The following is a 14,574-nucleotide window of genomic DNA, read 5'->3' as shown; positions in this document are numbered from 1 at the left end:
AGCATCTGTGGGACTCACCAGAACAGGTTTAATCCAAGGAGGCCCAACATCACAGCCCACATAACTCAAAGGATTCACTACCAATGCTCTGGTGCCAGATACCACAGTACACCAACCCCCCCCAAGCCTTGACTGGTCATGGATGCTCAATCGGACTGGGGGCTCTGGGGAATCTGGAGGCCGGGTTAACACCTTGAGCTGTTTGTCAAGATCCTTGGGTTATTCCTGAGTAGTTGTTCACTCCACATGAATATCAGAACACAAGGTTTCCCTCTAGAAGCACTGGAGACTGGGGTCGAGTATCCTGCCAAAGGACACATCAGCATGTAGACTAGAGGGGCTGGGGGATCGAACCGCTGACCCTCCGACTGCTGGACAAACTGCTTGGCCCCACTGAGCCACGCTGTTGTGGCTTATACTGATCAATTATATCGACGGCTTCCTAGATTCTTCCTAATTCACAAGCAGCTTTTGAAATAACTGCGTACCGTCACAGCATCGTGTGGTCTGTTTGCTTTCACGCCGCAATCGAACCACAATGAGACCAATTAACCGAAGGAATCGCAATAACCAGGCAGAGTTTGTTCATCATCATCATCATCATCATCATCAAGTAGAGCCTCACAGAGCTCCAGACTTTCTTTTGCAGGTAGCAGTTCTGGTTCTGGGGGATCAGGATAAAGGGGTTTTGATATCTCAGCCTTGATTAAAGCCGTGGATTTGCATGAGTTGATGAGATTCCGTGTGCACATCAGCCGGAGTAGATAATTATTATTAGACAGAGGCAAAGAGTCTGTAGACATTAACTATGTATGACTGACCATTTCCTCCTGAATATTTCTCTTTTCCAATTGAGTGCTTCACTGTCACAATATGCCACAGCTACTAAAGAAATAAACAAATGTCCAATCTGGATGGTGAGATTCGCCTCACATTAGTGATTATTCAGGCTTCCTGCTGGGGCGGGTCGATGCATTCGACTGGGAGCAAACCGTGTGTTTTCCCACAAATGAGTCGAGTTTTTCTAAGTTTTGAAGTGGCCAGAGGTCAGGAAAACAACTCACCGGTGAGGAAAACAATGCATTTACAGTCACTGTACCTTTTTTTTTTTTTTTTCTTTTCCACAACAGCGGTCTCAAAAGAATAAAGTTCAGACTCGCAAGGTGAGAATACTAAACAGTCATCTTCAGGTTTGGACTGTAAGCAGCACAGTTACCTCCTGCAGTGGTGATGGCAGCCAGTATGTGGCTAATCAGCCTATTAGCATTAGCATTAGCATGTGTTGTTCATGCGTGTGGGATGTAAACACACACACATGCAGCAGCCTGTGATGGATGGCTATCCTTGGAAGAGGTGATGGCACACTAATTACACTGTCAGCTCGGGTTGACCTATCGACAGCAGCAGAGTTGAACACACTGCAGGATCGCTCACATTAACAAGTGATTTGTCTTGTTTTTCGGTTTTAACGTGATAGCTTAAAGCTCGGGTCGGTTTGTTATTCCAGAAGTATCTTTGTGTTTGTACCCCGACGGCAACTGATAAATCAAATCTCCTCCTTAAAAATCCTCTAATAAGCTCCTTCGGTCGTTGTATCCAGCTGGGAGGAAAACGAAAACAAATACAGACTTCCTGTCTGTCTGTGAATCTGCCTGCACATCACCTGAGTTTTCCACAAGGTTACAGGTGTGTCGCTAAAGATATTGGCACGTATGAGAAGAGTCCAGCCAAAACTTTGCACTATGTACATGCTAGCTCTAGTGCTAACAATAGTCATGTTCGTTGTGTATGTTCATTATGATAATCAGATGTTTCCTTACATGTGAGTGAGACAGTTGGATACGTTAGCGATGGCTCAGCTGTCTGCTAACTCTGTAGCACCGAGCTTTCAATCCATCTTTATTGGAATATTTTTAAATGCCTACAGCACATATTACTGTTCGCGATTAGTTTTGATTAATTCATCACAAAGCTTCTAATCATTCGATAACAAAATGTCTTTAATCACTCGACAGCCTAGAATAATAATTCAAATTGAACTCTGGTGTTTTTCATTAAATGGCTGCCAGCCCTGATAGAGAAGTTAATCAGTGATGAGAGACGGCAGACAGGTAGCACCGCTTCACGTCTCCAACACTGTTTTAAAATACGGAGAATCATCAACATGTTTCTGTCTTTCTGAGGAACAGAACAGCCACGTATCTGAGAGACCGACTGCAGTCCGCGTCGCTGCTTTCAGTTTTGGCTGGTAGAAAGATGCTTCGTGATGCACGAGATGTTGATTTCACAGCGCACAGGTACAAATGTGAGAAAACTGCAGTTCTGTGAAATGTGGCTGGCTGTCAAATGTTGTTATCTTGGCATTCAAATGTCTGAAAATGGCCGAACTGTGTGGGTTTACATGTGAGGAGAGGTGGAATAACTCTGCAGGAAGCACCTGGCGTGTGTGTGTGTGTGTGTGTGTGTGTGTGTGTGTGTGTGTGTGTGTGTGTGTGTGTGTTCAAGGTTAAACTGGTATTAAACAACTTGGAGTAAACACTGATAGCACAGTGTAACGGAGGGGGAGAATGACATCATCCCTTTTTATTGTGAGCTGGATTTTTCCACATTTTGACAGAAATGAAGCGAAGATCAGGGTTTGTTCTTTCAAACGTCACTACAACATCAGTATTAGTGTGACACCACTGACGTCACAGCCTTTTGTTTAACCTGTTGGCTTGTCTTGCTTGGTTGTCTTCTGAATATTCCATGAACGTTCAGTCGTGAGGAAGTTTTCCCTCCGTAAGCAGCAACAACAATATCACAGTAACATTTCCTGCCTTCCATGATGAACTTGTTAGTAAAATGACTTAATACTCGTCCTGTTGAGTGCTTATTTTGGCTTCAAAGACGAGAGGCCGTTCTTCAGGTATTCTCTGCTACAGGTGTGGAAACTGTTGAGGTGAGAGCTGCGACAGAGCTGCGACTGTGAGGAGGTGGAGGAGGTGGAGGAGGTGGTGGTGTTGGGGGGGGAAATACCATAAAACTGAACCAGAGTCCATTAGGTTAGAGTTTCCTGCTCTGGATGCATCAGGGTTGCTGCACTCGTGTAGCTCGTTAGCGGAGTTATCGATCACACCTCTCATTAGTGCACCTGTCATGAACGGGTCATTTGTTCCCCTCCTGACTCAAAATTGAATTTTCCTGCCCCCTCAGTTCATCTGAGCCGAGAAGAGTCGCGCAGCCGTGCAACTTGTGAGCTTCGTTCAATCCAACCTGCTTCATTCTGACGTGATATTAACATGGTGACTGTAGAAAAATCCCCAAATATCCTTGTTTTAACTTCCTCCTGTTCTGTTATCTTCCTGCGTGTCCTGCTTCTGCTTCGTCCGTCAAAGTACTTTGTAAACGGTTTATTTATAGAGCATCTTTTAAAAAAAAAAAGTTATTATTAATCATGCAGTGATACGAGGACAAGCTTTTCCAGATCCCGCTCGCTCCTGTGAGGCTCAGATAGACTGTAAACGCCACTGTGTGTGTGATTCTGTTCCCAGTCCTGCAGAGATAAAGGACGACGGACACATTCAATATTATTCTCAGCTGCTCTCTGGGGTTTGTTTTTTCAGAACAGATAAGACTTTATTCGCTTCGTGTAAACTGGCATTAAGCAAATGACCTCAGTGGACCCGAGGCACCTTTTGTGGGATGAAATCAGGCTGGTGGAGGTGGAGGTGGAGGTGGAGGTGGAGGTGGAGGCCCGGGGGCTCGCGTGTGGTCTGAAATCCCTGCGAGAGATTTGTCCGAGTGCGTGTGTGTTCCTGTGTGTGTGTGATGGGATCTGCATGGAGCCCCAGTGGCTCCAACATGGCGGCGCAGCCATCCGTGACTAAAGCACGGGGCTTTTAAACGGCATGTCACGTCTCCTGATGCCAGCAAATCCCCCGTGGATGTGTGCAGCCAGAAACTGGCCAACAGGGGGAATTAATTCCAGGACATGGACCATGGAAGCCCCCTTCACTTCACACCTCCTGCCTGGGACCCACGCAACAAAAGCTCACACAGTTTACAGTCCTGTTAATCCTGCTGAAACTGCTCTGGGTCAAGTAACCGGTGCAGAGGAGACGCCGAGACAACAGAAGAATAAATAAGCAAACGTGGGAGTTGAAGTTTGAAGGACGTCGTTCCCCCTGAAGTCACCTGACATGGTGTCAGTTGCTGCCGGCCTGTTTTCATTTGAGTTTTCGTGTCTACTGAGCAGCACCAGAATTCAACCGAACGTTTAACTGACCAGCATTCACTTCTCTTTATATCAACATCTGGTGGTCTGTCTTTTTTCTCCCTCTGTGATGCCCTGATGTCTCGCATCGTTACACAAACATCCCTCCGTCACATCATGTCTGCAGAGAATTCACAGTGGCTGCTGGACGTGTTCCTCCTTCAGTCATTTATCTACCATCTCGCAAACAAGTTTTAAAACTCACCGAAACACTTATATAATACATAAGTACACATATCTTGTATGAGCGTCTGTTTATCCCTTCAGATTTTTGTCTGGCCGTAATACGAAGCCAGATTTCTTTCTTTGACTGAACAAGCACAGCAGCTACACAGCCGGTCGACTGATTATCTGTATCAGCGTTTCATTTTCCCAATTGTGGTCTACTTTGGCTCCGCCCACAACACTGCTGATTGGTTACAGGTCACTAGAATAATAGCCAATCATCACTGACGGGGTAAAAGTCCATGTGATCGAGCTGTGATTTGTGTTTTGTATTTACTTACGTATGAACTGCGTCAACATTCAGAGTAAAACATGGAGCTTACTGTTTGTTTAATGATGCGTTGTGCGACTTTAGATCAGACTAGGCAGGAGCAGAGGAGTGCTCTGATGCAATATTACAGCCAGTAACTCTTCAGAACCAGGTTTTTTTTTTGTTTTGTTTTTTTGGGGGGGGGAACTGTAGATTTGTTTAATGGCGCTTGAAATTTTCAAAAAGCTTAATTGTGGTATTCATTTAGGATACCTGTTGTGACCGGCAGGGAAGCGTCTGTGTTCAGTTTTTGTTTTTTTTGTTTTTTTAAAAATGAGCTTTTGTTTTATAGCTTGTTCCTCAAACAGCAGCCTGCTGGAGAGCGACTTCCAGCAGGCTGCAGGTTTGTTGTGACTAAACTGTTCGAGCTTGTTGATTCACAGCTTGAGTTTGGCTGTTGCCGGCGCCGCAGCCTCCAGGTAGCTTAAGTATAAAAGCAGGAAAAGGATTCAATTAGAACATTTTTCTTCCAAACTGTAAACTGAGGGCCCCTCGGCGAAAATGAACTCATCGGTTATTCCTGTCTCGGTAACGCAGCTCTCTACAATACTACCATCGTGCAGCGGCGAGTGGATCTGAGGAGCCAAGGCTTCGTTAGGATGCACAAGATTTCAAGGCTGCAGATGAAAGCAAAGTAAACAACGTATTTTGAGCGGAGCGTTTAGCACCGCGGCATTAAGAGTTAACAGTGGAAAATGGCTCTGCTGCTGCAGTGAGCGGTGGCGTGATCCACTCACTTGTTTTGGTGCTTTGAGCCCTGCAGATGTGCGTGGTACTGTGCCACCGAGTTCAGTGTGACGCTGCAGACTTCACAGCTGTAGCTCCGTTTCAGACCTGCAAGTACACAGAGACACGAGTTACATCAACAGATACAGGACGTGAACAGTCAGCTTATAATTTCACATTGTTTTCCAGTACAGTTGTGGGCTTCACGCTGTCCCACGCACAACAAATAACAGAACCAATCAGACGGGAACGATTCCTCCACGCGGACGCATCTCCGTCTCACTGCAGGTGACTTTTCCTGCGTGTTGTCTCGTCTGCAGTAAGAAGCTGCTGCCGCTGATGGAGCGTGAAAAATCAATCGCAACCACAAACAATGACATTTCATTCATTTCAAATCCCGGGGAAATAAATGTCACAGCTGAATCTGAGAGCTTGTTCTTCACACACGTATGCTTCAGTTGTTTTTTATTCCAGATAGAGAAATATTTCTGTGTACTTGAACCAAGGATGACTGATGCCTCACCTATAAGCCTGTGTTCTGGTGGTGTTTTTTCTGGATTTAGTGTGTTAGCATGCTCACATGTGTGAATTGGCACTGAACACAACAGAGCTGAGGCTGATGGAGATGTTGTTGTTTTCGACCTGATGTCAGGTGTTAACAGTACCACAGTAATTAAAATTGATCCCAGCAGGCGCAGGATGTTGTAGTTGAGATATTTGTGGACTGACTGACAGATTTGCTGTGTCTCAGTTCAGGTCTGCGTCCTCTGAAGGACTCGGCCTTTGTGGTCTGTGAAGGCGAGTCCTTCAGAGACCTTGTTAACTGCGTCAGCTGGTGTTAAATGTGACGGTCGAGCCTTTGGAGCATTTCCTGGCTGCGTCCTCACGTCACGATTTCTGCTGCCCAGGCCCGTGAAAGTGACGAGCTATGCCACGCGATGTCGCCATTTTCTCTTTCTTTCTTCTTTTTCGGGTGCGCAAACAATCTTGGGATATGTGAGGCCAAGAAGGATAGTAGAGGTGCATCCTCCAAAAACAGGGACGTCGTATTTGTGGGCTGCATTTGGAGGAGCCTTCGGATTGGGACAGCCTTCGCACGGCGTTGCGATGCAGACCCTGAATTGAGACACAGCAACTGTCTTCCTGTATTTAAACTTGCATTACTAAGCTGATTTTTATCTTCATACTTCTATTTTGGATCTCTACTGGAAAGAGTTTAAACGCTTGAATGTGCAAACAACGCTGTCTGTTGCTGCAGCACCTCGATTCACCCTCTGTTTTGGTGCTTGTCTTAGATCTACAATCAAAACAGACACGGAAATATAATTTTTTTTTAAAAATATGACACAAAATAATAACTTTACTGGAGCCTGATTTAATGACAAAGTGAGAGGAAAGTCACTGAGAATAAAGATTCAGCGCCTGAGACCTTGAGCTGTCTGGTTTATTCTGAATAAACAAAATGTAATAAACTGTCTCATTTCTTAAAAGAACGTACATCAGCGATGCCCTCAGTGTGACTGCGGTTGTACACAGCCAAGCTCCCTGTTGCCGCAAATTACGAGCGTCCCGTGTAATCGCCGTCATGTTGTACTAATCTTATTGTGGTTTGAAAAACGGCCGTCTTCATTGCCTCGCTCTCACAATTGAGTTAGCTGCTCCATAAATATGCCTCGGAGCAAAAGGCCAGGAGAAAATAAATGTCGCCCCGCGCTCAATGAATCACATTTCCATATCGTCTTCAATCAAATTTTCCCCGCACGAATGATACGTTTACTCTCCGTCACCACACCAGAGAATGAGCTGCTGAATCTTTAGCGAGCACAGGTTCTTTTATTTATTTATTTATTTTTTCTGGCTTCAGAAACGGTGGCGGCTGACGCTGAAACGTTGACGTTCGCTGACATCTCGCTCCTCAGAAGTCGATGTCAGCTGTTTACTTCCCAACGTTTTGATGGAGGGGAAATATTCTGCAGACAGAGAGGAAGCAAATCTCTCCCTTTCACTTACCCCCCCTCCCCGATAAGCTGTACAATAACCACCCTGTCAGTGGGCTGCCACCGGGATTGAGATTTCAATTTTGCGCGTCCGTCCCCAGACGCAGTCATGAGCTGACATTAAAGTTCTGCAGCGGGCGGCGAGGGTCTGGCTCGGCAGCGGCCCCCCTTTGACAGCTTGCTTCTCAAACAATTTCTGAAAGGCTGAGTGATTGTACAGCGGCGCTGGAATCCATCACTGCCAGCCACCTGCGGCTCTTCCCTCGCGGTGCTGCCCTGCATGAGCGATGAAGCACCGGGAGCGCTGTAGGCCTTTTGCAGCGCCTCCATTCGATCACCTTTACTTCCTGCTTTCTGAGGCATCACCGGCGTGTCACTGGAGGCTCGTTTGTTTTGGTTAACTTGTCCCTTCGTGGAGAGCGGAGGCAGCTTAGGAGAGCACGCGGAGGAAGAAAAATGTGCTCTGCAGTCTCATTTATTTGGGGAAAGGCTGGAATTGTATAAAACTATAGTTAGAGACGGTGGAGCTGATGCATGCAGAGGAAAACTCTCTCTGATGTCTTATATCTTCATTTGATATCAAAGTCACTTTTTTCCGCAGGCAGCCAGGAATGTAAAGGTGTGCACTGACGGTGAAGTTATTGCCAGCCTTCTTCTACCTGGCTGTGACTGAAACCGTGTGCTGATTTATTTACAGAGACCTGCGTCGACGGGGCACGACTGAAAAAATACCAAATTTAGAATAACGGCACCGAACCGCTGAGCAAAAATGTGACGTCCAAGAGACGTCACATTAACGTCATCGTCTCGAGATGTTCACTGAGGAGCCAGAGTGCAACACACACTTAAGAATGTTTCAAACCACAAGCAGCTGTCCCTCGGATGTCGATGTTGTAGAGATGTCTTAGTAATAATCTTTGGGGGGTCTTTGGAGATCATCCTGTCACTGAGATACTTTGAGATTGACTTCATCTTTGTACCAGTTTAAAATCATCCAAGTATCTAAAAGTGTGAGGGGGTAAAATGATGATGAACAATGTTTTCATTATTGTAAAACTAGACGACCGTGAATTATCCCAAAATGCAGCCTATCAAAGACGCACAGCAGGTTTCCGTCAAGCACCGTTTGTTCTGTTAAAGCTGAGAAGAAGACAGAAGTTTAATATTTACAATATTAGTGAGGTAATATCAGACATTTCTGACATATTTATTTGTTCCATCAGTGAATAAACGAACTGCTCTCGGAGGAAAATAAGGGTGGCAGGGTCCGCCACATATAAACAAAGTAAAACAGTATAAACTGTGTTGTTAAGGTCAGTTTTGTTTATTCAGTTTATTCAGTCATGAAGACAAAGAGAGTTTGATTATTTAGTTTGTTTAGAGAGGAAAAAAAAATGAAGATCTTTCTCTTTTGATTAACATTTCATCTCCAAAACTACAGAATGCTCCTTTAAGAGCGCCTCTGACTCAGTATATTAAAAACTTAAGTCGAGGACACTGATTTATTTTGTCCGATACAGATACTGCAGATGTTTTAATCATCTGCGAGGGAGAGAGACCTTTTAAACCGAGGAACACTTTAAAAGCTCTATTTTGAAAGTTTAATAAGCTGCTAACCAATTCAACACACGCGACGGCTCGTAGAAACACATCTCTGGTCTGCGTCTGTATATCAGCTCACCAATAAGCCGCAGACTGGGGTGCTGAGGTGGGTTATTTCATTTGCAGCGTAGTAAATCTCTGGTTGTCTCTCAGCTAATTGAGACTTATTGCCGGAGCCCCTGGGAGGGAGCTCGGTGGCGGGTTTCTGACTGATCAGCTGTGCGCTCCTCTCCGTGTGGACTGTGAGCAGGGAGGACGGCGGCACAGGTTCCAGGGGTTCATGCTAAATTAACCAGCAGCCATCTGCCCCACTCAGATGGCTGCTGGTTCCCTCTCGCGCTCTCTGACTTGCAGCGGCCTGGGCTGAAAAGAGCATATGCTAAATCTGAATCTGTACGGAAAAAACACAAATTGTTTTTGCGACTGCGGGGTGGATTATAACGAACTGCTTTGTGAAATTGACTTACCGGGCATGAAAATCATCACTCAAAAAGTGTTTTCAGCCCCCTTGAAGCGACACTCACCAAATCACGGATAAGATTGGTATCTGAAATTGGCCGCAGTTAGGAAATGGGCAGCAGGTAGAGATGTAACGCCGCTGCTCCGATCCAGCCAGTTAGCCGACACGAGGACACATTTTGCCCTTTTTGTTCTCTGCTGAAGAGGACCTCGATCAGCTTGTTGTAATTTGCCGGTCTCGGGCAATAACAGGTCTATTTTAGGGTCGGGGGTGGGGAGGAGGTGGGGAGTGTAACACACAGCCAAGAGCAACAGCTCGAGAGCTGCAATCGCAGCGATCGACAGAAGGAAAAGGAGGAAGTGAGAAAGAGGGGAGACAAAGTGCTAAATCACATCTGTCACAAACCCGTCTCCGATTAACAGCGATGATGGAGTCTGGAAAAACACAATTTATCTGTCGGGGATGTTTGACAGGCCAGCCTACCGTCTAAATTTAGTGGGGTTTTTTTTTTTGGCGGCTACACGAGGAAATCAAAAAGAAAAAACGATGGGTGACCAAAAATAATAGCGATGAAGGAGCCGACTGCTGCTCGATCAACGAGAACATGACTGACAGCTCGGACGGGCAGCGATGAAACCTTTTTTATACCTGCACACGACTGAACTACATCACTGTCCAGGTATCAGACTGTATACTGAGGTTCAGAGCCCTCAACATAAGTTTTAAAATGACTTGAAACCGTTGATGTTCTGGATCCTGGTTTCTTCTGAATGTTTACTGGTTTTTCCGTCGTCCGTTCACGTGACTGCAGTTATACGTGTGTGTGTTATACACACAACAAAAAACAAACAAAAGCTTATTGTTCCCAACTGGAGGATTAGAAGAAGCGCTCAGATTTGTCTCTTCTTTTAGATCTCTTGCTGGCGTCAACACGGAGAGTTTTATTATGAATGTTAACCGGATGTTGTTTTGTTCTTGTTTCAGTTTGCTTCATGAAATCTTGCTTCTTCACAACATCAAACTCGTAATGATGTTGGTTAAAACATCTGTCAGTCAAAGGTAAAAATAACTGGCAAGATCTTAACAGTAAACAAGGTTTTATAGAGAACAAAACTTTTATTAGACTCAAGCTTCAGAGCGTTTTATTTACAGGACACGATGATGATGATGAAGAGAAATCTGATCTTGTGGATAATAATTATTTGCTCTGCGTTCTTTCCTGTTTCAAAACAAGAAAGCGTTTGCGTGGTGTCCAGTGCAGGAAGTGTTGGATCAGATGATCTATAGTGAGGCCACACATGTTATTAAATCTGTGGGCAGTTTAATAAAAAGAGCTAAATGAAATATTATCGGCTACATTTTTTATTTCTTTTTTTTTTTTTTCTCACACCGCAGCCGCTCAGTTTCACACCACTCCTACAGCCTCTCGCACCACACTGGACCTGAACAACGTCGTGTCATTGCGAGAGTACAAACTGGCACCTCTCTAGATTTATAACTCGCTCTTAACAGTGATTTTAATCACGCTGGGCGCCATTAATTTCTCTTGTATTACTACTTTTTTTAATAACGTTCAACACGAGGACATTTAGGAAGACGACTTGGAAAGACTCAGTTTCGGTTCTGAGCTCTCAGCGGTTCACTGGTCTGTTTTCTGTGTGTGCTCGTTTGAAACGATCAGGTTTGTATTTATTTATTCAATCATATACACATATGATGCAGCACAATATAAGAGGGGGAACTAGACTTAAACAAGCCAAGACCAATAAGAAAAAGAAGAAATAAAACAACAAAAAAAAATGGCAAAAACAAAAAAAAGACACAGTGCACTAAACGGAGGAAAAAATAAGTAAATGTGAATGGATGGAAAGGAAACAAAGAAGGGAGGATGGAAAGGGAGGAAGGAAGGGAGGATGGAAGGGAAGGAAGGGAGGATGGAAAGGAAGGAAAGGGAGGATGGAAAGGGAGGAGGGAAGGGAGGATGGAAGGGAAGGAAAGGGAGGAAGGAAAGGGAGGATGGAAAGGAAGGGAAGGGAGGATGGAAAGGAAGGGAAGGGAGGATGGGATCTGATGCCAGTTAGAGATGAGATGCTCTCAGCAGCAGCAAACACTTGACTTGCTGCCGTTCACTTTCTTGATGAAAGGTGTGGACGGAGCCAGGTGACCCAGTGAGAGGTGGACATGAAGGGTGTTTCCATGCAGACTCCACAGCAGCCTAATGTGACAGCCAATGAGATCGTAGGGAGATGACATCACTCTCTATTAAAGCAATTAGAAAGTGAAGGATCAGGAGGGGGAGCTCTGCAGCGTGTGTGTGTGTGTGTGTGTGTGTGTGTGTGTGTGTGTGTGTGTGTGTGTGTGTGCTGCTTCACCAGGAGGAGCTGGGTGGAAACCACTGACAGTGTTGCTGACTGACAGTTTGAGCTTATAAAATTATAATGTTTATTTTGATAAAGAGGATAGAAATCACTTCCTGCCAGGGTTTGAGTTTGTGGCTCAGTTATTTCCTGTTTTATTTTGAAGTTCTGTCCTGCTTTTTATTTCCTCCCTTTGTCTGTTTCCTCACCTGTACTTCATCAGTTAATCACCTGCGTCTCCTGTTCCCGTCACGTGTTTCCGCCTTTTTCCTCGCGTTATTCCTGATTTGTACTTTGTTTTTTGGTTCCTCTTGTTTTGTTTTCTGCCTTTTTGTTGCCACGATTTTGGATTTATTGCACTTGAAGTTAAGACTTTATATATATTACCTGCCGGCCTGCGTGTCTGTTTGAGTCCTCTTTGTTTAAACTGTGACACGTTCTGTAAAGTAAACAGCCGAAACAAGAATAATAATAAAAAGGAAATTACATGCTGCGCTTCAGACACTCTCCCCCATTGAAGCTTCACAGAGGCGACAGTGTAGGAAGAATAAAGAGTCTCTTACAGCCGGCCCATTATATCCTCATGCATTAAAGGGATTTCATAGCAATCATCTCTTTGTAGTCTTCCAGTTATAGATAATTGCAGTTATCTACGGCAACATGTGCTCTCATTGGCCAGGCCTGAACCAGAGTAAGACTTCTACCTTCAACCCTTACAGGAAATGAATGTTTAATACTTAGAATTAATTCCAAACTCTGTCTTTTTTATCACATAAATATGAATCAGGGTTCTTGAGACGCAGTGGTCTGCAGCCAAGATTATTGCCATTATCAGATAATATGCTGATTATAAATTCTGAAAAATGCTGGTCTCATTTTCCTAAAGTTCCTAACGTCTTCAGATCGCTTCTTTTGTCCGACCAGCAGTCCGAAACCCAAAGACTCTTCATTCACTGTCATTAAAAAAAAGGAAAGAAGAAAGAAAAGCAGCAAATCCTCACATTGTAGAAGCTAAACCAGCAAAGTTTTTATATATTTTATATGTTTCTATGTGCAAATCAGAAATGCATCAGTCAGATCTGTCAGATTGGCTGATACTGACTTTATTAAACGTTCGATCTCCGATCTATCTGAGCCCTGATGACGACACCGTCACCTCTTCTATAACCAGGACAAAGTGCCTCCACATTCTGCCCACGTGGACGATCAGCTGCAAAATGATAACTGCAAACATTTCAGTCCTCACTGTGACGGTAAATGAAACCTCCCGTCTCAGCAAAATCTTCACGATAGACTTTTTTGATTTCCTCTCGTTCCCGGCGCTCGTTGGCTTCAGACTCCCCGCGTGTGTTGGACGCTTTGCAACCTGCAGCTATTTGCAGTAAAATATAAACAATGACCAAACGACTAGAGGCAATTTGAGAGAGCACAGATCAGTTTTACGAGGGCTCTATTTTCTCAAACAAGACGGTGAATATACACGTGTGTATGTGTCGTTAGGGTGTGTGTACAGACGGCTATAAAAGTTTTAACAACCTTTTTCTCATCATGTGGGGGGTCGCGGCTAAGAGCTCGATCTGCCTCCAACACATTTGACCCCTCGATGTTCTTCTGCTGTTGAAGTGATGATGCATTTACTCTCTTTCTGTTTTTTTGCCATCAGGCCTCCACAGCTTCACCACAACAACATGCTCTCACACTCCTCTTTTTATATGGGAGCTGTTGAATAATTCATCACATGGCATATTTTGTTTTTCTTTTTTTTTTTTTTTTTAATATATATCAGCGAGTTGAGAGAGTGCGCGAGGACGTGCTGGAGGTCAGGGAGAGGCGACGGCAAGCAGAGGACGGGCGGAGGGAGGAAGACAAACTAAACTCAGCACAAAGGAGATGCAGAGAAAGATGAAAAGAAGGAGTAAAAGGAAAAAATAAAACAAAAGTGCTCCCAGTTCCCCAGTTGCAGCTTCACCACCCTCCCTCCCTCCCTTCTGTCCCGACCGCCTGGTCGCCCGCTACGCCTGCTGAGGTCCCATTCTCTTCTCCGCAGGCTCACAGTGCTGGTTTTGCCTGATAGGATGATTTGCCACTTCATTACTAATTGATAATCACCGGAGAGAAATACTCATTAGCCCAAGTGCTGAATAGTGCAGCGAGCATGCTGACATTTTCAGCCTCTCGATAATGACTGTGTTGATGCTGGCAAATCCGTCTCCTCCTGACACAGCGGAGGGTGTGAGAGAGATGGAGTCAGAGATGCGGACGGCTTCAACTTGGAGTGGAGAGAATCACGACCCGTCCGCAGGAAAGTGCTCACGATACAATCACATCGAATCTCAGAGCAGCTGTACTGACAATATTTCAACCACAAACGTACAAACCCAGAGTTTTATATCCAGCAACAAGGGGAATCACAGGAGCGGGATGTTCGACATAATCACATAGTTTAGACTTTAATCCTCAAACAATGAGAGGAACTTAGCACTGATCTCTGGATGACTGGGAAATGTTCAGATTCAGTTTGTTTGAGACACTGGATCGTGCAGTTTAAAGTTATTCTGGAAGCAGATTTCATTATATTTGCATATCATCACGGCCGTCACAGGCCTCTAACAAGCCCGTCCAATTGTCTCATCTGTCTTTTT

At 44.7% G+C, this 14,574-nt stretch overlaps 1 protein-coding gene across 1 annotated transcript in view; it reads right to left on the bottom strand.

Annotated features, from left to right (window-relative positions):
- The window catches only part of zmat4a (zinc finger, matrin-type 4a), a 96,055-nt gene that overhangs the window by 10,648 nt on the left and 70,833 nt on the right, over positions 1 to 14,574 (bottom strand). Inside the window, exon 6 of the mRNA XM_037099575.1 lies at positions 5,528 to 5,624. Coding sequence (XP_036955470.1) covers positions 5,528 to 5,624 — 97 coding nt within the window. The remainder of the gene's footprint in view (positions 1 to 5,527; positions 5,625 to 14,574) is intronic.

This window comes from Acanthopagrus latus, chromosome 5, assembly GCF_904848185.1.
Source record: "Acanthopagrus latus isolate v.2019 chromosome 5, fAcaLat1.1, whole genome shotgun sequence".
Taxonomy (NCBI): domain Eukaryota; kingdom Metazoa; phylum Chordata; class Actinopteri; order Spariformes; family Sparidae; genus Acanthopagrus; species Acanthopagrus latus.
This window is presented reverse-complemented; position numbering and strand designations above follow the sequence as displayed.